This window comes from Calonectris borealis, chromosome Z (assembly GCF_964195595.1).
Source record: "Calonectris borealis chromosome Z, bCalBor7.hap1.2, whole genome shotgun sequence".
NCBI classification, from domain to species: Eukaryota; Metazoa; Chordata; class Aves; order Procellariiformes; family Procellariidae; genus Calonectris; species Calonectris borealis.
Window position 1 is genome coordinate 82,671,759 of NC_134352.1, and position 24,896 is coordinate 82,696,654.

Consider the following 24,896-nt stretch of genomic DNA (forward strand, 5'->3'; position numbering starts at 1 on the left):
CTGCCCTTCTGCCCAGCGAGGGACCTCTTTAACCCACCCAAACCCCTGCAAGATTGATCTGCAATGGGCAGAGTTTGCTCTCAACGCTTCCCTCTCGCTACCCGCTGTTTTGTCCTTTGGAAAGCAAAGAGCAGAGGAGAGACCTCGTAATCAACAAAAGGGGGTAGAAGGAGCCCACTTCGGTGTACGTGCACAACAAAGAAGTGCCTACAGGACAGCGCTGTGGGGAAAGCTCTCATACCTTTTCCGAGAGGAGGAATTAAGAGGTCCACGTGCAGTTGCAGGGCTACAATCTCACTGGGATGACAGAGATGCTGCGGGATAGCTTACAAGCCCGGAGTGCTGCCATGGATGGATACAGCCTTTTCAGGAAGGACAAGCTGGGAGAGCGAGGATGAGGAGTTGTCCTTTACGTGAGAGCACAGCGGGAACGCACTGGCCGGGGGTGGACGATCAGCCAGCTGAGAGCTTAGAGGTCAGCATGAGCAGGCCAACAGACCCAGGTGACGGTGTGGTGGCTGTCCCCTGCAGACCACATGCCCAGGAAGTACATAAGGAAGAAGCCCCACGTTGGCAGACCCTGGTCCTCACGGAGGACTCAAACCACCCACTCAAACCAGTATATACTGGAGGGACAAAACACAGCAAGGCACATGCCAGGAGGTTTCTAGTACTGACCTCATTTGGCCTAATAAATGTGTTCCAGTTCCTGCCCCGTTTCCCCCACCAGTTTATGCACAGTCAGGGTTTGGGAGGATTTGACCATTGCTCTGCTGAGCACTTTAACTTCCAGAGTCAAGGATACCAACTCCCACCACCACAACGCCCCGGCCCCTGCGGGATGCTGTAGGGTCAGCCTGCGTAGGAAGCAACTGTCCGCACGTTTTGGGCATCTTGCTGCTCAGACTTCTGGTTTTCCATTCCACCGACTTAAGGTTATGTCCATTTCCCTATTTGGCCTTATTTTCTTAATAAATAAAGTTGCAATCCACAGGCAACAATTTATCCCGATGCAACAACTGCCGTGCGAGGCAAACGTTCAAAGAGCCACAGATATTCATTCTCCGACTAAACTGCAAAGGCACGCTTGTTATTAAGTAGCTGACATTCCAATTTCATCTCTTTCCACTGCAATCTACAGTGCTAAAAACAACATAAAACTTAGTTTTCCTCTGAGATTACCTGGTTACGTTTATGCTGTGAAAAAGAACACTGCAGTTTGGGGTAGGAGGGAGGGGGGGAGACGCCGAGAACCTGAAAGCCTTTCCAGTAAAACTAGAAGAAACAAAAAGTCAATCCGTCGGGCACCGTTTGGAGAATGAGACTCCAAGCCCTGGCGTGCACATTTGTGACGGAGAGCAGCCAGCGGATCTGCTAGTTCATAAAACTGCTGCCCTGTATTTGAGGAAAGCACAGGTTCAGGCTTCTACCACACTCTCCGAGAAGCCAGCAGACTGGTACATCAAAAATAGCAGCTCACTGTGAATTCTCCCTATTTCTCAGGACCTACCATAGTATTATCCAGAAAGTACTTTAACCACGATAAAACAAATCATTTTCATCACAATTATTAGATCGAGAAATGGGAAAAAAGTCAAACAGCATCATTTCTATCACATTTTAAGCAGTAAGTTATTAAAGAAGCTGTTTCGATGGTCAAGACAAATGGACATCATGATGGTGTCAATGGTGTTTGCCGACAGCAGTGATCCCAGCCTGGTCCGGCCCTGCCCACCAGCAAAGCCCTCAGCAGGAACGTTGTACCACCAGCACTGGGGGCATAGTTTTCCCCTACTTCCCTCCTCACCACCAGCCTTCCCCTCATTTGGGATAAATACCAAATTCCACAGTCTGGGTCAGGTGCGAGTGCTGGAAGACCTGAACCAGTGCATCATCCCGCGGTCACATTATTCCCCTCTTTGCAAAATAGGGGAATTTTGCCAGGACAAAAAAATGTTATTTCTGCCATTACATAGACGAGCTTTCTTCTGGGTTCTAGGCTCAAAAACAGGCTGTTGTATCCTATACATGTTAAATCTAGGATGTCAAAGAGAAGAATCTCCAAATCTCCATCAACTGAGCAACTGTGTGGCATCCCCCCATCATACTTTCATCTCCAAGAACAATTACGTATTACCCGATGTGGATTCTGCCAGCGAGTTAAAAATACCATGGTGTTTGTCACAAATTACTCGATTTTTCATTTTTATTTTGCACGATCTTTGCAGACATAGCATGTTATAAATACAACATTTGTAAAAACTCAACAGCTGAAACAATACCTCATTTAAAAGTGCATGTCAAACACATATATTCCTGACTTTTTCACATTTTTATGCAACTGATCAATAACATTGAATCTAATAAAACCAGTGCTTTTAAGTCTTTGGGGGGAAAAAAGCAGCAGAATGTCTTCTTCCAGATGTGAATTTTCCAAAAGAGTCTGTTAAAAAACATGCTGCATCAACATCTGGTTAATATACAGAGGGATGTACATATGTATATATATATGTATATATATTTATAGGCTCGCAGATAGAGCAAAGAACTCTAAGACCACATTAAGATGAAGGTGATCTAATGACCCAGCTGGCATAGTTAGCTGTCAAGAAGAAAAAAGTGATTTGTTCTCCAGCACCAGAACCACAGTTAAGAGCAACACTTCAAAGCATTATTGACCAAACAGTAGGTAGCACATTTCCTTCCCCCAGTGACCAGAACTAACGTTTTAACATATAACCATGTTCTAAACATAAAGGCACAATTAATGGAGGAAGAGAAGAAGTGATCCTTGTTCCTTCATAGAGGTGTACAGATTGGGACTGCAGGACCTTGGGCTACCTCAGATAGATCAGTGATAAAAGGGACAACGTTAGACAAGCAACTGGGGAAACTCGCCTTCTGCTTTCCCTGAACAAAGGTGCGTCTTATGACCAGACGAGGCAACAAAACCAGTGATCATTCAGCTGAAACAATAGATTTACAGGCTCATGGTTCATGCTTTGGCAATAGAATTTTAACAAGTGATCACCAAATTTAATACAAGATAAATACCTTTTTCACAGTGTCATCTAAAATCCTGTCATGTCATGCCCAGCTAGGAAGAAAAGAATAAACTTAAGTGGTGGGTGTCCACTTGTTAGACCATTATTTCCTAAACAAACAGACTTTCAGAATTAAGGAATCCTATCTAACACGAATATGACTGACTGTTTTCCCCCCAGACACTGGGGATCCAGAAAATCACCTGACTTAAAAAGAACTTGGCTAGAAATTACTTGCATTTAATCAAGCAATAGGGATGCAGACTCACTAATATTTAGAAAACAGGAAAACCCAAAGTTCTTTAGTTCAAATTTTAATTTCTATTTACAGAAGTGGGAGAAGATTGTAGGCATGCCTTTCAACTACAGATTTCTGTGGGATAGCAAAAAAAAAAGTCAAAGTTTAAAATACTATCTTTCCAAATGCAGGGACTTCACAAGTCTCCAAACACACATTCACATAAGATTTAGAGGTATCATGGTTAAGAAAGTCAAAACCTCTTTTACGCACAATCCTCCACTCACTTTGAACTGGCCTGAGTGATGACACATTGGAAAATAAAAAAGGCAAAGCAAAAAAATTAAGATGTTACAGGATGAGCTTTGCCGTCTAATGATTTCTACATCTGCCCTCGGGTATCCTCCTCTCAGATGTGCACCATACACAGGAAGATATTCAAGTGTTTTCAGTCAACAAAAACTGAGCAATTCCACAGGCCTACAAATCAAAAGAAAAGAAAGCAAGCCTTAAAGAGGAGAAAACTTGCCAGTGTGCAGTTCCCATTCACACTTCTGACTTAATTAAAGTGGAACTCTAAAGGTAAAAATTACTTGTGCAATAACAACGTCAAATGTAAACCAGAGTAATCAACGTTGCATGATTCTGCGAGCTCAGTGCTGCTATCGTATGCTGTCCAAATAATGCACTTCTGGGTACAGAGTGTTAATAAGGAGAGCCAAGAGGTTATTGCCGTCTCGAAGACAGTGTTCTGGATGCTTGATGAACTCAGAAGCCTGGGAAAGCTGCTCTTGATAATCCATATATTGTTTGTTTGATGCCATAGATTCAAGAGTATTCAGTGCCTATAGATACAAAGGAAAATTCTGTTAGCTGGGTGTACTTCGGTCCCTAACAAACCAGCTCATGAGCCACCATATTCACAACTCCACTAGAAGACCCTTATTTACTAGAGATCCCGGAGTATTTGGAACAAAACATTTGTAAAATACAGTCACTTAATAGTGTTTCAAGTCATCTCATATTTTTCAAGCTGTTCCTTCCCCAAGAGCAATACAACAACTGTTCTACCAAGGCTTGCTAGGATTCTGTAACCCAAATCTTGTCAAATATTTACTTCGTGAGCTCAAGACATGGTTTCAAGGAAATTACACCAAATTACAAACTGCAACACACTTAACTATTCACTTCAGGTTTTTCTCATGAGCATCTTTGACTTTCATAAAAGTACTATTTTGCTCCTGTTAATAACATTACAGAGACAATGTCAAGTTAGAAATTATATGTAACAGAAACTATGCTGGCAGTACCAGCCAGGGCAAATGCTGGAAATATGTCTGAACAAGTTTCATTCTTTTCTTAGAGAAGAGAAACAAGTTGTACCAAGTAACTAACTTTGCTTTGGTTTCTAACCAACTCCTCCTTCCTCTTCTCATGCAGTTACTGAAACAATACGGTCAGTGCACGTGCTAAAGAAGGAATGTTTATTTGTCATAGGGCTTTTAAGCCCTGATCTCACATAAACAAATGGTAATGTGAACGTAGTCCTGCTTTATCACTGAAAAGCAGTGCAACCACAGCAGCACTGTTCTTTCCTGTTTGTTTTAAATTCCTTCTACCTGCTACGTTCCAAAGTTTCTGAACTCAGGGTTTGCAGACGTAAGTTTGTCTGCACCTTTTCAGTGTATAAGATTAGAAACTGATGCCTTCATATTAATACAGAATGCTGTACAAACAGTTTTACCTAGGATCACTTTAGGTTAGGGCTCAGACACACAGTCCTGCAACCAGAGTTCAGCAAACTCACATCATCACCTGGCCTATGCTGCACCCTGGCCTTGTCTCTGGCAAATTCCGAGATGGTGTTTTGATGGATAGCAAAATTGTACTCAAGTTTGTGATGCACCCCCTTCCCTGAGAAGGCAAATGAGAGCAACAAGCTATTTCTGAAATTCAGAATTTAGAGCCAGGTGTAAAGCATTTGCAAAAAAAAGACTGAAGGCATTCAGCGCCAAATAAAGATCAACAAGTTGAGAGTAAGATTGAGCTTGAAGCAAGTAAGATTTAGCTCGAAGCAATGCTTGCAGTGACTCTTACAAGCCTCAGCCCACAAACCGAGCAAGCACGCAAAGAGGGCATGTCACAAAACCAGCAGCTGGCACACGCTACCTGCTGGGCCTTCTGCGACAGCTTTGGCTCTGACCCCGCTTTCAGGCGGACTTGACTCTCTGCAGGAATCTGCACCAAGAGGAAGGCAGACAAACTGCGGGCAACCACCCGAAACCTTGCATAGGGAAAAGCACAGAGAGAGAAGGTGGTATCAAATTTGCAAGTCCTCAATAGCAGATAAACTAGAAGTTCCATCCGTGAGATCTCTCTTGCATGAGGAACACAGTAAAGGCTTTACAGGACCTTTTTCAATGCATTAGAAAAAAATAAGTCACTTTAATATATACATAATAGTATATCATACATACTAGAGGATAAGATAATACCGTACGTATGAAATGTAGCATCTGTTCCAAGCTTAGCTGCAGCCTTGAGGCCACATATGAAATACTCCTCCATTTCACAGCCTTTGAAACATCCACATCAGCCAAATCAAGAGATGAGTTGAAAGGGACTAAGATTTCAGAACAATTTTAACAGGATTGCATCCCAGGTGGTCTTTATAAACATACAGTTATGTTTAGGTTCCGTGTTGAATTGGTGTTCCACAAACATTTATGTATTTTTTCTTGGCATTCTTTCCATAGCGAACTTGATTTTAATACCTAACAACCAAACTTGGTGTCTCTCTTTAGAAGGTAAAGTGAATAACAAGCAAGCACGTATTTCTTTTAGCTTCTCCTAACATTTCCAACACCTCAAGGTTAAGATACAAACGGAAACGTGCATGTGATCATTCAAAATTCTTGTGAGGTCAACTGGAACAGTCGTCTTCAGACCAGGCGAAAGTATTTTCCTCTAACAAACAGTCTTCCCTACTAACTTTGCTGGAGATGGACATTAAGCCAGAATCACAACTTTTTCTTTCCTTTTCCACCACAAACTTCACAGAAGTTCATATTCACTTCTTAACCAGATTAAAACACTCGCTACATTTTTTCCTGTGATGGGTCCAAACAAATTTATAGATTGGGGGACAGCATGGATTCAGAATATCTTTTGACTTTGCACTGTGCAGTCTGGATCGAGGCTGCAGCTTTTTTAACATGATGACTCTCATTAAATCAACTAATTCACTGTGCTTACCTGGGTGACAAAGGAGATCTCCTGCCTAGCCCAATAGCACCAAGTATTCCAGAAGTCAGCCTCTCCTCAGCCAGCTGACTCTGCCGGCCCTGGATTGACAGCAGCGTCCGAACAACAGATTCGATCAGAACGGTGTCATCTTGCTCCATCTGAATCAAGGATAACTGCATGGCTTTATGCCACCAAAGAAACAGCTTTGCCTCTTCCTTTGCTGAGCTTTAGGTAAGATTTAAAGAATAAAAACAAAACTAAATATAAATTTCAAAAAAAAAAAAAGTCAGATGCATAGGTTAAGAAGTTTGTATCTCTCCCCATTAGGCCCATGAAGAATTCAGATGGTTAATTAACGATAGCTAATCTTACTATACGAGGATAGCATAACTATACTACCCCACCAGTTATTATACTGCTGTAATTGCTGTTGTTGTGGATTTGATGCAGACATCAGCTAGCAGGTTTTAAGGGCCTGTAAGATGACAAAGAACAATGCTTCCTTTTAAGCTTTACAAGTGAGAATAAATGATATTGCAGTCATAAGTGGATTTAAACTTGTCTAAGACTTGGTATAAAAAGAATGAAGCCATATCTCTACTCTTTTTTTTTTTTCCTTTACTTACGAATAAAACACTTTAGGAAGCACTAGCTGTTGTTTCCACAACAATTTCGACTTTTAATATGATCTTCTAGAAAAGGAAACACTGAAGTTTTTTGTTGAGCAAAGCACAAAGTGAAGTTCCCCCTATGATATTTTTAATCCTTCCCCAAACAGTTTGCAGTTTAAGTTAACAAGCTCAGATTTTCCGCATAAAGCATCAGCACGAGTTTCCTACATCAGACTATCCTCACATTACTCCGCCCAGTCATTCCCCATACCAGGCACCCTCAGCTTTGATGTTTAGAGCAAGGTTTAATTTGCTGTGTACGGTGGCTTTGCTGTCTCCTTCACACTTTGGCAATCAAATTACTACGGTACCTACAAAAGCGAAAGTATTCTTTGAATTTCAAGAAACAGTGGGAGCGTACATTTTCCCAAAATGTTCCTTCACAGCAAATATGAACATTACCAACATTAATATGGAAAAATATTCACCACGTTTGCTAAATCCTGGCTATTTCAGCAGCAACTGTAAATACAGTTGTTACATACTTTAAGTAGAAAGTATTATCATTTTAACCCCAAAGCTATCCATCCTTTCCCACCAGAACCCTATTATCTAATAAGTTGTTTTACAGCAATAGAGGCCGCTAACGCTGGGCACCCCACCAGATCCACTGGGTTCAGGTTTGGTTCAGAGCTGCTGACAGTCACCACTGAGGAGCTTTGAACACCATGTCTCTCAGGAACGTCAAACTGAATATTCAGCACATAACTCATCCCACCTAGCGGACATTCTGGAAAGTGGAACCCACAGTGATTTAGGGTTTGCTTAAAGTCATTTTAACTGAGCACAAATCCAGGCTGCCATTGCAATCAAGCTTCTCTGACTGAAAACTGACCAAAACTGCACCAGAAGTGTTCAAGTAGATAAAATTCCCTCTGTTTAACCACAACAACTATCAGTGTTGGCACTGGGGTTGGGCAGACTCCGTAATAGTGGATATGGCCAGAAGGACTGGCCATTTCATCCAGCAGCCTGATGAAATCAACCTAATTAACCTGGCCACCTAATTATACTGGCTATACAACTATAGCCTTATTTAAAAGTCAAGGCGTATTCAGAAGCCTCGAGTTTGGTACCTTGGGTACACTTGCTCCAGCCATTTCCTGATGGTTAGCAGGATCTTCATTTCATTGGTAAGAGTTTGGTCAGTGTTTAGGCATTGCAGCAGGTAGACATACAGCGTCAAGTAGCTTCCTAAAGACAGACACTCCTGCAGGAATTCTTCCATGGTTAGCTCAGGAACTTGGAGGGAAGCGAGTATAGGGCCCCAGCCTAAATCCTGGTGGTGAGGACAATCTATAAAAAAAACCCAAAAGGACAGAACAAAGAGCGTGTGAGAAAGCAGCACTTAGTAAAACCTAAGAACTAGAACTACTTCACTGTGTTTCTGTAAGTTACAGAATTTGGGCTGGTTTAGCTGTTCTCCAGGCAATCAGTTTGTCATGCAACTCTGACGGAGAGGAAAGAAAAACTCCACTATCATAGGGCACCTCCTTGAGGTCAAGGCGAGATATTTTCCCAGCATTCAGTCAGGATTAAATTTGAAAATTTTAGCAATGGAATTTTTAATCTTCCCTTCAGGTGTACTAAAATCTGATCACACAGAATGTGGAAGAAATCCAAATGTAGTTCCACAAGGATTATGTAAACAGAAAGGAAAAAAAAAACCCCACACCACAGAATTTCAGAGTTTCATCAATCGAGAGTATTTTTTTCTTAAATTAGCCTACAGAACACTAGAGGAGGGGACAAATACCTGTTTTGTCCTCTTGGGATGATTTTTTTTTTCCTTTTTTTTTTTTTTTTAAACAAAGTCCTCCCCTTTAGCTGGAAAAATGGCAACCATTACACAGAGCAAATCTGTTTTCACAGAGACAGGTATAGTTTTTAAGAAAATACACAGTTAGAGCAGTTGAAAAACCCAAACCACAATGGCCTAACTTTTTTACATCTAGTTACTACAGCACATATATGTGTGACAGTTGGGAGCCATCAGACACAAAGAAAGGAGCTCTGATTACAGAAACCAGATTAAAACCCAGTTCCAGCACTGGGCAGCGTGAAGCTATAAGGATTCCAGATGATTTTTACTTAATGGGCATCCAAGACTGATCAAAGTCTTTGAGACAAGCAGCAGCAGCAGAGAGGCTCCAACCTTCATTGAAGTAAGCAGCGATACAGGCTTCTGTCGTCTCTGCCATGTGTCGCACAGAGGCCAGGCTCTGACACGCTGCTGTGAGAAGGGGCATCGCTAGCAACCCGTGCACTTTGCCATCGATCCACTTTCGTAAGCTCCCCCGTAGCGACTCAGCTGTTGTAACGCTGGAATTGTTCATCATCATCAGCGTTTCTGTAAAGAGACTGCTGAGGGCCATATGACGTGTTTGCAGGTCCATATCTGAAAGTCAGAAATAAGAGAACCATTTTGGGACAATCACGTCATACACTAGAACCCAAATTCAACTCACCACTGAACCCTTTCTGCAGATACTGAGAAAAGCCTCTTGCTCATCGCACACCTCAATTCCTTGTCTGTACTTATGAAACCGCAATAAGACACCCGTTCCTCGCAGTATCTTCCCTTGATGACAGCTCATTATTCATTAAACAGAGACAGCTGATAAGACTGTAGAGCAGAGTACATTGGAGCCCATCTTTCACCTAGGGTCTTTTACCATGACTACAGTGCAAATAAATTGAATGATAAAGCACATTTACAGTCTCCAAGAAAACTAGGGTATTAAAGCATAGTTTAAAACACAGCTTAGAGTGAAACAACCAAGATTTTAGATGATTCAATTTGAAATATGACCGAGATGAGTCCTGAAATGTTGCAGTCCCCTCATGCATTTCCAGGATTCAAGATTTTCTGCTAATTCCCAGTGTTCAGCCCCAGAATATTTTTTTGAAACCATCTCTTGGCATTGCCTGAACATGTTTTCATGGGCCACCTGTAACAGCACTCTCGAAGCAAAAGTTTCCTGCGCTTGGCTCTTAAAAGTCTAACTACAGAGTAGACCTTTGCACATATTGATGAAAAAAAGCCACCATTGTTATAAAAGAAAATTTTCAAGCAACATCAGGCTTCTTGTGGAAGGAAAAATTTCAACTCGTTATGAAAAAAAAGTTGTGCACAAAGAGGGATTAATCACTGGAAAAACATCATCAAAAGAGGCTGAGACCTCCACACTTGCAGATATTTGGACGCTCACCAGAGAAGGCCCTGAGCACCCTGTTTTAATTTTGAAGCTAGCCCTGGTTTGAGGCGGCGGCTGGACTACAGGCCTCCAGAGGTCCCTTCCAAACTAAGCTACTGTCTGTATCTACCTACTAAGGAAGAAAAAAAGAAAAAAAAAGCCCCAAAAGTCATCTGTCATGGCACAGCTCTCCCGTAAGGCAAACATCTCTTATCACAAACCAACCGAGAAAGATGATGCCAGGAGGTTAACTGACTTACCTAAGATCGCAACTAGTTTTACAGCCAAGTCCCACTTCACAGGCTGCGGACCACCAAGCAGGACCATCACCAGACACCTGACACCAAGGCCCACCAGATCTGCTGGGACCAGTCCTGGCGCAGTGCCCGTGCGAGAAGTCCAGCCTTCTCCTCTCCAGCTGCCGTCAACAGAAGGTGCTGCCCCAGAGGCTCTTCCAAAAACCTCTGCCAGCCCCCTCCAAACCTCACAGAGAAGCTAAATCTGATACACACCACCGCTTTCCTGCCGCTCCGCACCAGTGATCCTCCTGCACTCCACAGCCTGGCTGAGCAACACGGAGCATTCTCTCTTTCAGCCATTTAACACATGTAAGTGTGCTCAGGGATTCATGAAACAGAGCTGCTCCTCTTATACTGGAGCTCCCGTCTCCTCCAAAGTTTCTCAGCTACGAGGAGTGTCAGCAGCAACAGGCAACCCCTCACTTCTCTTCAAGTCACACAGAGTTTTGCTGACGATGGGGCTGTCCTACAGAGATTGGCCAAGTAGCAATGCAAGTACTTATCACTCTCACAGATTTTCAGAGACTTTCTGTTCACTTTGCTAGCACATCTGTGCGGGTCATGGACAGGAAGAGTCACGAATCCTGACAAGTATTTCGTGTAGTACCGTGAGACGACTGATTTCACCTGAAGTTTTAGTTTGATAGAGGAAGCTCAGGATGATCCTAGTACTAAAACTGAAATCAATATAAACGCTGTGGGTGTGGACACACCATACTACTAGTGTACATCAATATAATTCCCCTACTTCAATATAGTCGGTTTTCCCAACTGCACAACGGTTTAGTATCCCTTCTTAGAACCTGATCCTTCAGGACCAAGAGAGTGTATTTGTGTCATCCTTCCTTTTAAAAAAGATGCAAATGCCAAATAAAATTTTAAAAATTTAAAAACTGGACAGCAAAGAAAAGAATCCCTCCGCTCCTGTGTATTGATCAGTTTTACAAACCTGGAGGATTAAAGATGACTACATCATCTAGCAACTTGGACATTTCTTGTTCCAAAACTGCAAGAGTAATCTTTCCGCTTTGTTCTAAGGTGCTGAGAAATTGAACCACCTGGCGAATGTATGCTCGGCACTTCAGTGTTGCATCCTGGTAATCAAAATTAAAGTCAATTAGAAAAGAAAAAATCATGCCTAGAACTCTTTCCACACTCCATAATATACAAAAGCAGAACATTGCAAATGACAAGAACAGCTCAGAGACACTGCAAAACCAGTTCAACTTACAAGGTGGATGTGACTATCTGAAGATGCACCAAAGCCTGCTGAGATTTTCAGAAGCTTCACTATCAGTTCAGCTGCAGCATCCTTAGCAAGGATAACAGAAGGAGGGTAGTGACTGTTGCAGTAGCTGATGATGCTCTGGTAAGATGAAATGCCCACAAGCTGCCAAGGAAGGGAGCTGGTCTGTCCAAGAAGATTTATGAGGGGCGATTCCTGAAGATTTAAAGACATCAGTCTAAGCTCCACCTGCTTTACTGTTTTAAATTAATATTCACAGTACTCAATATTGGAAGGAAGCCCAGGCTCCAAGATTTGAAGTAGATGGAGCAGAAACCCCACAGAAATAGATGACCACCGGGAGTCTGGCTGAAAAGCAACTCCTCATTCAAGCAGCAAGCCAACACATGTATGTCATCTCTAGCATTCACATTACAGCACTCAGACTGCTGCAGCAGCTCTAACCAAGCACAAGTCAGTGAGAGACGTTAAAATTTGACATGTAACCATGTAAAGACAGCTAGAAAGAAATGGAGACCCTACAAGGTAAAGTCACTTCAGTAGAGGTTTAAAAAAGGCATTAAAAATTAGGAAAAAAAAAAAGAATTCACCTAAGTTCACAGTAGAACCAGGGACAGAAGCCAGGTCCCTCAATTTTCCATTCAGTGAATCATCTACTAACCTGGGGGACTCCTCAAGTGCTTATTCTCATAAACACCATCCTGAACATTACAGCAGCCTACCGTGTCCACAACCCGCACAGGCAGCGCAAGCATGCAGATGGAAAAGTCTCTCTGCCTACACGCAGCGCAGAGCCTAGCCTCAGCTACCGCCATCCTCCTCTCATGGGTTCGTACACATCTGCAATACAAAAGGGCACCCCCTGGACACTGAGAAGCACCAAATTCCTACACCTTATAGAATGAACAAATACCGGAATTGTGTCGATGGCCAACACAACCTATAGAATTTAAGGATCCAGAACTAACCCAAATTAGACTACATCAACAAGAACGTGACACCGGTACATCGAGTACTTCAAGTTGCGCATGCACTGGAACATTGGGCTGAGAAAGTTTGAGATTTAGGGTCAAGGTGTCACAGAAGCGTTCTGGGAGGTAAAAAACGAGTGACAGCGTGTCAGTTTAACACGTTGCTGGAGGCTAGGAGGGAATTCCTGAGGCTGACTCATACAATGTACAAACAGGTATCTTTTGAAGCTTGAGAAGCTTCCGATAAGCAAATACATTCAGGTCAAAGCACGTGAACTCCGGTAATTTTCCTAAACTGGAATACAGTGTTGATCAAAGGCTGCTGGTGACATCTTGACACAGCACCTCGTAACGCCTCAGAGGACATGGAAAACGGAGGACGCTGCAAGTGGGAGAAAGCTGGCAGATGTGAAATGGGACTTCTTGAAAATTACCCAGCCCCTCTGGAAGGGTCCTCCAGAAGCAATGGACTGAATCAGACTGTGCTAGATTTACCCACACAGAGCTCTTGGCAAAAGCAGAGTTTGGAATCAGACTTACTGGAATGCAACCATAAATGGGAAAAGTGCTGAGAAATCAGAGATGATGAAATCCCCCTTCAGAGCAAAATAACAAGAAAACTCAACCTAAGACTCAACAGATGAGGTAATCTGTCCCCAGTAACTCATCAGAAGCAGACAGTGACAAGCTTCTTAAAGATAAGGTCTTCAAGATGTTGTTCCATCATTGTGACTTGTCATCACATCATATGGATTTAGGGGGTAAGAAATAAATGTTTGCAAAAGCAGTTCTGAGATTTATAACTCCTGAGGAAACATGTTCAAGCAGACAAATAAATATTTTCCTTTTAGACAGCTACGAAAAAAAACCTACACTCGAATCAAGTGCTGCTCCTAACCTCACAGGGACTAATCCCATTGCTGAGTTGTGCTTAACACCACCAACTTGAAGCGTGACCTCTGCTTTGCATCTGCTTATAACTAAGGCCCTCCAAAATCAGGAAAAAGAAAAGGAAACAGACATCTTAATCAAGGGCTGGCCTAAGAGACAAGAAAGATACACTACGCAGCATCCCATACTTCACTATGAAAACAACTGCACAGTAGTTTTATATAACAATATTTTTTTTAAAACACTAATGAAACTAACACATATATTTGTTCTTTCCAAAACCCAAAGAGTCATTTTGTAACTCCAGGAAACTGTATTTATTTGCCTACTCTTTACAAGACTACTGAATCACAGCACCTACAGAAGCTTCTTAAAACAAACAGCAGCTCTTCTTTTCTCACAGAAGTTACGCAAAATGCCTCGCATAAGGATTGAGTCTTGGCCATCTCTAGAACACTATTTGGGGTATTTTACCTAGGCACTTCCGAGATAATCATTCTGCAAGTCAGAAAGTCGTCACAGCCTCTGTCCTTGCTAGCAAAGGATTATTCTTCTTCTAAGACAGACAGGTATAAACCTTTTCAAAAATTACCTCTTTGCCTATAAGTTGTTCCTCCTTTGCCAACAGGACCATCATGTACAGCAAACAGACAATCATGTTGTGAGTCTGAGGATGAGGGTTGGGATTCCAGGCATCAGAGAGGACACTGACCCAGTTGATTTCACATAAAACATAACCCAAGAATAAGAAACAACTCTTGGGGCTGCCTCTTTCAATCTAGGAAGGAGAAAGGAAAAAAAGGCAGGCACATAAAACAATGTAAGATATAAATACATTCATACTTTTCAACTCCTTAGCCAACCATAAATCCACAGCGGCATTTTAGGTCAGCAGAGGAGTAGACAGACACTGCTTCTCCATCATTTTGCCCCCCACCACAAGAGTTGCACATGTAAGTTTCTGGGCCTCTCAAACAACCAGTACAGAATATCAAGCTGCTGCAAACCAGAAAGAAATAATTTCTTATAAACTCCTAGCTGCATTACTGCAACTATTTCTCTTCACTCTAAGAGAAAATAAGAAACTCTGAACCTATTTAGAACTGCATGAAGAATCCATCCCAAACAGACAAGCAGTAAATCCTGGAGCATTTCCACATCTATCTGCAGCTTTACCTTGTCTCAGACAACTTGCAAGTGAGAACAACATGGCAATAGTAAGATACATTAACATTAACCAAACACACACTAAATATGTCAGGCTGGACGGGACTCTGACCAACCTGATCTAGTTGAAGATGTCCCTGCTCATCATTGCAGGGGGTTGGACTCGATGACCTTGAAAGGTCCCTTCCAACCCAAACCATTCTGTGATTCCATGATATATTTAATAAATGAGACATTCAGACAGCGCAATGACAGATTACAGAGACTGCCAGCTTTACAACTCCCCACAACTTTGTATAAGACTCAATAGCACTCCTCTGCAAAAATCTTCAATCACAAAATGAGCAGCTGGGAATGCTACAACAAACTTTAAAAGCTTACTTGCTAAAAGAACTGTCTCCAGCTCCCCAGCTATTTTCAAGGGCAACACTGATTATGAACTTAATTCAGCAGATGCCACGTACTCACTTTAAAGAACTCTTCCATAAGCATCTGGTCTGGATGCATTTCCTTCCATGGAAGCCTTCTGAACTCATTATGGAAAGTATAGAGAATAAACTCAGGCATTTTGGGGGCTGTGCAACATTCACAGTAATGCATTAGATGTAACCAGAGAGCCCCATGGTGGCTTGGCAACAGCTTATCTAGATTCAAAGGAAACAGTTGAATTAACAACAGAAAAAATTCAGGGAAGGCTTGATTACAGAAGAAAATCCAATTTTGAAGAAGAAAAACCATAAATGCAAGTTACACCAAAATACATGCATCAAAAGGGAAAAAAAAAAAAGCAGCACATTTTTAAGCTTTTAGATTTTTTTTCTCCAAATCAACAAGTGGGGAAGCTTATGATTTCATGCCCTTCCTTAATCTTTTGAGGAGCTGCTAGACAATAATCTGAAGCTTATAAAATATTCCTTCCATGTAGAACTTCACTGTTTTTATGCAGGGTTTTTTTGTTTTGTTTTTGTTTTTAAAAAAGATTCTATGAATCTGGAATATTACAAAACACGCAATGATATGCTATTTTTATTTATTTATTTCTACAAGATAAGTTTGAATCTAGTTCAACCCTAAAGGTTGTTAAGAGGTATTTGTGAAATTAATTCTTTTCCATTCCTCTATCTAACTACACATTAGGCACAATAAGCAATGCTAAATAGGAGCTCAAAATGATCAGTCCTGGAGATTAAACTACCCGCAAGACTAGCTGTTGAAACAAATGTATTGGTCATCGTGGCATGCTACTGTGTATGTTGTACGGGGACAATATACAGACCAGGAATGAAGTCATGCAATTCTCATGACAGCTCATTTTGTTTTGCTTTCCTTCACGTTAACTTTGTAATCTGACAGATACGCATTTATCAATCACGTTATCTACCCTTGGCAAGGAAAAAAAGCTGTCTTTTAAGGATGAAATAAAGAAATGCTTCTGGCACCACCGCAGTGATCATCTTGGCTAAAAGTTCATAACAAAAAAAAAATCCCCTCACATTCCACATCTCAATCAAAAATCATTTCTGGTCTGACAGAACAGAAAGTGCCACTACATTAAAACTGCGTGGACTTTACCCACCTTTAAAGCTCTCGTGCAAAAGCTTGATGCAATCTGTAAACAAACAGACCACGGTGGATGCTACAGGAGTGTCGCTCTCTAACCAAGGGTAGCAGGGCTGGTTACTTAAAAGAAGTGAAGCAACACAAATTTCAATGCTGAGTTACTAGACCATAAACAGATCACAAACACTCAAACAATTTAAATATTCCAAAGCATAGTAAGTCAATATAGTAGGTAGTACATAGTACATCAGTATAGAAGGTATCAGCAGTCCTTTCATTCAAACTCAACTCTTTAGAACTGCCTGTTTCTTCCTTAAAAGAGGTACAGATTTTAACGTCACACTGAAGATCCACGATACCATTGAGTAAGCAGAGATTACTTGTTTGGCATTTCATAATTGAATTAAATACCGAAACACAGGAATTTGAGTGACAGCATGTACCACCTGCAGTCAACCTTCTAATTAAATGTTGGAGATGCGCTCACAGCTCAGAAAGCTTTTGGCTTTGGAAGAAAGTCAAATTTAAGTGTGTAACATTACAAATAACTCTCTGTGTGAAGACAGAGGTACACAAGACAGTAGATCATCACAGGACTGATTCAGTCCACAGTTTCTTTACGTACCACTGGCATTTGGGGTTGTATTTGCTTGGCTTTTTTGTTTCGTTTTAAACTAAGGAGTTATCGGTATTACAGAAGCTAAAAAAAAAAAAGGAATCTAAAATCCAAATTTGAGTGTTTCCAGAACTAAGTGCAATTCATATTTTTCTCATCTCTGCTTCCTGACAAGAGCTTGGTTATATTTCTTGTATCTAAAACAATTACTCAATCCAAGTCTTGGAAAATTTGACTTAAGAAACTCATGAATTAGTTCCGTAATTGTTAAGGATATGACACAAGTCCCAGCTATGTAAGGGAAGGTCATAATGCAGTCATGAATTAGAAAAAAATCAGATAACAACGAAAGCCATTCTTATAGGGTTAAAGTCCTCACTTGAGCAAAAACTCATTTAATTTTAAAATGCACTATATACCTTGCATCTTCCTTATCCAAGACCAGTATCCATGGTTTAAAGAGTCCAGCAATGACTGAATACAACGACTGCAATGCTAGAAGAAGGAAATAAAACATAGAAGTTGCTTTTTTTCCCCTCAAATTAGCAACAGTGAACATATTACACCTTTCCAAACTTGAATACAATGTCCTTTGCTTATTCCAACATTTAATCAGTTCTTCCTGGTCAAATAAAAATTTAAAATACAGTATGCTTATTAGTAACTCTGGTTAACAATATGATTGTTTTAACAACAATCATAAGCATTTTGCATTGCTTAGATGTTTTATTAATATCACTTTAACACATCTGAGATTGTGGGGGTAATGATGATTCACACTTTAAACCTGCATATACTAAAATAAAAGGTTTTGGCGATTTTCTCCAAATCAAAATCACACGATGATGAAATTCAGTAGTCCTTCGTTCCCAAACCTCTGCTCAGTGCAAAAGACTGTATTTTGCTTTGCAGAAAGTATGATCTCTTCAAAAATAATTTTAAAGCAAGCTCAAATATAAACAAGCTTCCTCCAACAAGCATGAAGATAAAGCATAAAAGTCCCACATGGCCATGAAGTAGCATCAACATTTCCTGTCTGTATTTTAATGTTCTCATGATTGTACAAATGCAGAATAAGAAGATTTTACTGTATATTTAAAATGTCTTTAACAGAGGAAATTAGAGAAACTGAGTGCCTGCTCTTAAGTAATTTGCTTTTAAGACACACTACCTGCTAGAATTCTGTTACTGCCAACAGGCTCCTGGCCTAAATTGGCAACTTCGGTGTCAATAAGTCGTTTAATAAGATACTCCAGAAATTTATTCACTTCCGCTACATAAGGACTCCATTTTGAAAACAGGCCAAAAGTCCTGAAGTCCGTCGAAGCCAGTCGGAGTTTGCAGAAAGATGTGGAAAGCCATTCTATTGTCTCTCTAACCTGTAAAAAGAAGGGAACTATTAATCAGCTACAGAAAGACTGCACAGCAGTGTTATTTGTCACTGGTGGGCATCTGTTTCAGCTGAAAAACATAATACATCAACCAAAGAGGCACCCACCTGTTCTGCAGAGAGGAGAATTTTTGCAGCATCCCGCAATACAGGACTTTCAGTAGAATCACTTTTCTTGAAGCTTCCCTGTTCAGTCACTGGTGAACCACATCCCAAAGCTTTAAGCGATGCCTTCCAACAGTCAGGGCTTAGAAGCTGCTCTGATGAGCCTTAGGAGAAAGGGAAGGGAATGCATTTGTGAAAGTCAGGAGAAGGATATTAGTCCTTTTCTCAATACGAGTCAGAAAAGGTTAAAATGAGAGCTCCCTACTACTAAAGAAAATTAGGTAAGGCATGAGTTTAAAAGCCCCAAGTTTAAGGGTGAGAGGTATCTCTAATTGCCAAACATAAGCAATTTAACATTCCTCTTGGCATCCACATGCTCTCTTCTGAGAGAGTTTCCCAGGCACTTAGTACATCCCTGGCTACAAACACATACTAAGAGACAGCTGCTGCCTCAGCACATATGGTTTGACAGAAAGGAAGTACTTTTGTTCTCACTGTGGAGGCACAGCGGATTACAGGTAGCATCTAATGTCAACCAGGACATTTTCGGCAGATTTCAGTATCAGTCCCAGGTCTCCGTAACTCCAGTTCTCAGTTTGACATTGAAGGGTGCTCAAGAACAAGGATGCTGCATTACAGACTGTGGCATAATTATAATTAATAAGTGCTTCCATTAATAGAAACCTCTCCTCCATCCTTCTCCTGTAATATGGGCTGAAAATCGGTTGTCACTGATGCATATACTTTGATCTGCAAAAGAGTATTTCTTTCCAGTAGAGCTAAAATATGTCTAATAAAAACATATCACATAGCATGCACAGAAAAGTACATATAGAAACTTAAGAAAGTTTAAATCATCCCGTATTTGTTGCTATTTAACTCTACTGCCTGCAGTTCATATTTTTAAGCCAGAAGAATTCCGTACGGAAGGCTTAGCATGCATTGATTCAGATACTTACTTTGCACGAACAATCTTAGGAAATCGCTATAGTGATCAGGGAACTGATACTGGAGAAGGTTAGTCCAATGCTTGCAGAAGATATTAAATGGCATCGAAAAAATATCTTCTTCAGGTTCAAGGCCACATGCATTGAGAGCCAAGTGAATAGAGTCCAGAAGCTTGGTACGTTCAGACAGAGGTGGCTTAGCAACGCTTAACCATTGATTAAGGTCAAACTAGAACAGAGGACAGGAAGCATTTGTAAGTAGAAGCTTTAACAACCGCAACACCTTTAGGAGGAGGGAGAAATTGTCAGGGGAAAAAAAAATCCTGAAGTTTTTATATGTTTAAGAAAAAACTAATGAATTTGCACCTCATTAGGCCTAACTCAAAACCAAGGTAACACTCTCCAAAGGTTATGTTTTAGCATATTGCAGAAGTCCCTGAATTTATGAAACAACCCTTGGAAGGGGTTCTCTGATTCATAAAGATGTGTATGAATTTCCACGCTTCAGCACCACTGCCAAACAAACACTTACAAGCATTAGATGGGCTAATCTCCATAATCCATACATTTTCAGGTGGAAGTGCAAAGCTTTTGTAGCCTTTAGGCCACCTGTTCAGACCTAGGTCAGCAGGGACAATGACGACCTCTGCCACTAAGGACAGCTCAGAGCCATGCCCAAAACAGATCGTCTGCTCTTCACAGCTGTCAAACCTGCCTCTGTGTAACTAACGAAGAGAATCAGAGCGATATCAAAGCCTAAGTATAATAGTAATTGCTCCACTGACAATACACGCAGAGAGTATCATGCAGCCCTGAAACAAGAGATGTGCAAATCACTTGCTCCTACCTAACTCTATGTTTTAAGATAGGCAGGAAGGACATGGGTGCCAAACAGAGACGGAAGATTCAGACACTGTTCCGAATTTTTTTTTTGTTTTGTTTTTATTTTTAAGATATCTGGGATTCAGCGGCTACTTTGATGAATGTCTCTGCAGAGATATCAGGCAGAAGAAGCCACGGAGAGCCTGCTTTAATTTCAAGAGTAAGAGTGCACTGAAGAGTAAGCCCTAGGAGGCACATACTGATACTATCTGGGCTAGGAAAGGGTAGCTTAAGCTTCCTATTTGCTTTCGCCTCCAGCCCCTCTTGAGCTTAAATACAACACATACCATTCAGGATGAGCAACACAGATCTATAGAACCCGTCAATGTTGTTTTTGAAGTACCAGATTTGCACCTCTTTCCTCCTCAGCCTAAAGTCACGTTCTTTAGGGAAAGAACACCCACAAAAGCAACCCACAAACCAGATGCAGTATTCACGAGTACTTTACCTTTGTCAGCAGCATGAAGACAACATCACTGTTATCCTCACTCAGAAAGGCCACGACTTTTTCGTATAAGGTCACAAATTCGTTAGGAGAGGCAACAGGAGTGAAGTAAGGAGAAAGGAGAGTACAGAGCCTTCGATTCTGCAGGATCGTCTGGAGGAGACGCTTGCACTCTGACTTGGTCCCACTGACGAACACCTGAGGGAATTGGGAATGATGAGAAAAAAAGCCTCGTATGAATCTATTGGGAAAAAAACCCCACAAACTTAGACCTTTTTGTCAAGACAAGCACAATTTTTGGTCCTTTTAAAAAAAGAAAGTTTTCTCAAAAATGACACACTGTATGAGGTCAACTAAATACTGCTGTTCCACAAAATACAATGTAAAATAAACATGTTTCCCTAGCACACTTAAGAACTGCACTTGTAACTACACACACACTGCATAAAAATACCTGGAAATCCAATTTTTTCTGATGGGTTAACAAAAGAAAATGAATCCAGATTTCAGCAGCCCTCCTGACCTTAGGAAAAGTTTAAACAGAACTATGCCCACGGAGAGCTCTTCAGCACCTCAGCTGTTAGAGGTGCTTAAGGACAGCTGCACGTGGAAACAAATTGCATTTAAGAGATGAAAATAAATGCCTGGACCCAAAGCAGAGGCTAATGCTTTTTCTTAGAGTACCCACATAATGTGTTCCCCACGGCAAATATTACCAAAAACAACAAGCACTTATGTGCTCTACCAGCAAACTTCTGGCTAACTCTACACAAAGAATATTTATTGCAAGGCTGTAGAAGAGAGGTGTCTAAACACAGAGGTTGACAAGATATATGTCAGCTAGAAAATTATCTGTAACAGCAAAATATATGCCAAAACACTCTTTTATGCACTGGAAGTACCCAAACTTTAGTTACCTGCCCAAAAATACAGCCTACCTTAGCATTTAACTAACACGGCGAGCATTTATTAGCACTAAGCAGGCATCTCAGAGCAACAGTTTTTATTTTGCTTATATGCAAGCTTGAACTCTCCTAAAGACTGTGCATATCATACAATTAGTTGAAAGGAAAATGGGATAGAAACTTAGAAGTTAATTTTCAGGCTTCTGAATGTTTTAGACCCCCAACATCAGCAGGCAATTGGGATAAGCATTAGGCATCCAAAAATCAGAGAATCAACTCACTTGGCCTAGAATCTCGATGCAGGACGTGAAGAACTGTCTTGTGGGAGGATTGCGTTGAGTTTCATCGCACACATATTCCACTAACGTAAAAAACAAACTAATTCCGACTTTCTTAATTGCAGGCATAGGCTGCACCTTGTAGATATTTATTAAGGCCCTGAGGAAAGAAAAAAAAGAAAAAGAAAAGGCAGATTAAATTTACCTATGGAAAATAACCTGTGATAATAAAGAAAGTTTTCTGGCCAATATATAGCCTTGAGATGGGTATTTCTGGCTTACATGATAATCAAGCACGGTTTCACAGAGTCACAGCATCGAGGTTGGGAGGGACCTCTGGAAGACATCTGGACCAACCCCCCTACTCAACCAGGGCCACCTACAGCTAGTTGTCCAGGACTGTGTCCAGACAGCTTTTGTCCATGTCCAAGAATGCAGACTCCAAAACCTCTCTGGACAGCCTGTGTCACCCTCACAGTAAAAAAGATGTGTCCTGATGTTCAGAGGGAACCTCTTGTGTCTCAGTTTGTGCCCACTGCCTCTTGTCCTATCACTGGGCACCCCTGAAAAGAGCCTGGCTCCATCTTCTTTGCACCCTCTCTTCAGGTATTTCTATACATTGATGAGAACCTCCAGAGCCTTCTCATATCCAGGCTGAACAGTCCCAGGTTTAGCTCAAGTAATTTTGCTGCCTGAAATGGGTACCTCCAAAGCTTAGAAACGCTCCATAATCAGTCAGAAAGTGATCATCAAAAGATTTTTCACAGCATAGTTCCAATAGATTATTTCTCCCTCAAATCACAGGTTCGTCATGTTCTTAGGCCATTCTCAACTACATTTGTACTGCAAGAAAATTTACCTCATTTTACTTAACAGGCTCAGCAATAAAAGAATTAAAACAGAATGAATCTTTTCTTGTGTATTGCCAAATAAATGTTTTATTGAGCTCAAACACCCATCTTCACTTTAAAACATGAAGAACATGCAATTCCACAGATGTAAATCCCAAGAACTAGCTCATCCACAGAATTTTTCAGATTAATGATCAAGAATGAACGTGTAGAAATAGTAACCAAATATTTTTAGTGAGTACAATCTGTAGGAAGCCAACTACACGCAAAGAATCCGAGCAGAAATCTAAAAGACTGAGAAGAATGATGTTGCAAAACTGGACCTCTGGGATGAGCTCTAAAAGGCCTTCAAGAGGAAGGCGGCCTTGGACTAGTCCATTTATTCACCCTCCCCCCAAAAAAGTGATATTATATAGTCCTCTTCCACTGCACGATTTTGTTTCACATATTGAAAAGCTACTTCAACTCATAACTCTCTATTAAAGAGTTATGTCCTGAGTATTAGAGGGAAAAACCTACACAGAGATCTATTAAAAAACATATAGTTTAGCTTATGGCTGAAACAGCTGTGGTACAAGTTTGCCATTTCCTGAAGTTTAAGATAGCATCCCTATCATCACTGAGCGTGCTTTTGCAGGGTTAGAAGGGCTATTCTAATACACAGTACAATAATTTGAAGTGGGAAACAATACTGTGTGCCCTGAGGAGGCTGAATGACCAGCAGTTAGCTCTTCTGATAATACACAGTTATTCCTTTAGAGGTCTGTGTCACAAACATACAGGTCTCAGGATTCCAGCTCTGTTGTTGACCCAAGCTGATAAGCATTACGAAAAACACACAAACAAGTTCCACATTTTAACTCTAATATACAGAAAAAGAAATATAAAACATCACTACCTAAAATAGTGTCTGAACAACCTACGTTATAAAATTTTCCACATGTACTGCTGCTTCCACAACACCCAGAGAAGGTGGCTTCGTAGCTTCTGCCTGCAGTTGTCTCACTTCTTTACGCAAAGCATGAAGCTGCTGGCTCACTGCTTCATTTTTATGTTTCCCTTCAAACTAAATGACAAAAAGACACATATTCATTTCAGAATAATATCTCTTGCTAAAATTCTTTGATGTTGCACCTATTTGTAAAAATGAAGCAGAGCCCAATAAGAGAACTCTGAATATAGATGGTTTTCCCCTGAGAGTTTCGATCAGATTTAGTACATCGTGCCCAAGCACACATTCTTGTCATGTTCCTATTTAATTATCACACGCTAATGTAATTCATGTCTTTTATCTAAGACTGTAAATCCACAGGGACTGAAACTTAGAGAGGATCAAGAAATTCATACACCAAACAACATGGGAATATTTCTATAAACATTTTCATGCTTCTATTCCTATCAGTAAGCATATTTCCTACATTCACAAATCGGGAAGCAGTTTAGAATGGACGCTATGAACAAAACAAATTTTATTCAACAACTTAATTCTTCAGCTGTTGATCTGCATCTCCTTTTGAGCATTACATACTAGGTATTTCAGGTAACTATTATGTGTGTACGGACTTATTTGGTCAACTGCTACCATTCCTGTAACCAGTCATTTCACTTTCTTTATCCACAGCCCCCAAACAGAAGTGATGCCACGTCTCTAACCTGGATTGTTAGAAGAGCTGCTCCCTGGCAGCCTTTATTTGAAGTTCCCCGGCACTCCAAATGGAGGGTGATCTGCTCTTCCCGATTGACGTAGAGCTTAGGTACTGTGTCCAATATCTCACTATTGAGAGCAACATGCTGAGATTCCCAGAGAGCCGCAGTTCTGAAAAGTATTTATTAATAATAAAGTTACCAAAATCTTTACTGAAAACAGTAATGCTACGAATTTATAAGCAAGAGATGAGACTTCAGTGTAATGTGCTGTACAAAGACTCATGACACTTTCCTAGAAAA

The 24,896-nt window shown here is 40.9% G+C and overlaps 1 protein-coding gene across 4 annotated transcripts in view; it reads right to left on the reverse strand.

Moving 5' to 3' along the window:
* Positions 1-3,342: 3,342 nt before the first annotated feature.
* The window catches only part of LOC142075567 (ectopic P granules protein 5 homolog), a 56,751-nt gene continuing 35,197 nt past the window's right edge, over positions 3,343-24,896 (reverse strand). For 2 of the 4 annotated variants that reach the window (XM_075137026.1, XM_075137025.1), the window contains exons 27-44: positions 24,603-24,765; positions 23,873-24,015; positions 22,102-22,258; positions 20,919-21,113; positions 19,601-19,817; positions 18,645-18,805; positions 18,318-18,525; positions 17,566-17,641; positions 16,547-16,650; positions 15,439-15,614; positions 14,396-14,581; positions 11,927-12,136; positions 11,645-11,789; positions 9,355-9,597; positions 8,276-8,495; positions 6,538-6,753; positions 5,452-5,566; positions 3,343-4,127 (exon numbers count right to left, since the gene is read on the reverse strand). In XM_075137026.1, the coding sequence (XP_074993127.1) occupies positions 3,945-4,127; positions 5,452-5,566; positions 6,538-6,753; positions 8,276-8,495; positions 9,355-9,597; positions 11,645-11,789; positions 11,927-12,136; positions 14,396-14,581; positions 15,439-15,614; positions 16,547-16,650; positions 17,566-17,641; positions 18,318-18,525; positions 18,645-18,805; positions 19,601-19,817; positions 20,919-21,113; positions 22,102-22,258; positions 23,873-24,015; positions 24,603-24,765 (3,118 nt within the window). In that variant the 3' untranslated portion in view covers positions 3,343-3,944. Of the gene's footprint in view, positions 4,128-5,451; positions 5,567-6,537; positions 6,754-8,275; positions 8,496-9,354; positions 9,598-10,731; positions 11,367-11,644; positions 11,790-11,926; positions 12,137-14,395; positions 14,582-15,438; positions 15,615-16,546; positions 16,651-17,565; positions 17,642-18,317; positions 18,526-18,644; positions 18,806-19,600; positions 19,818-20,918; positions 21,114-22,101; positions 22,259-23,872; positions 24,016-24,602; positions 24,766-24,896 lie in introns of those variants that run through there. The other 2 variants (XM_075137027.1, XR_012670920.1) reach the window with 2 other exon arrangements.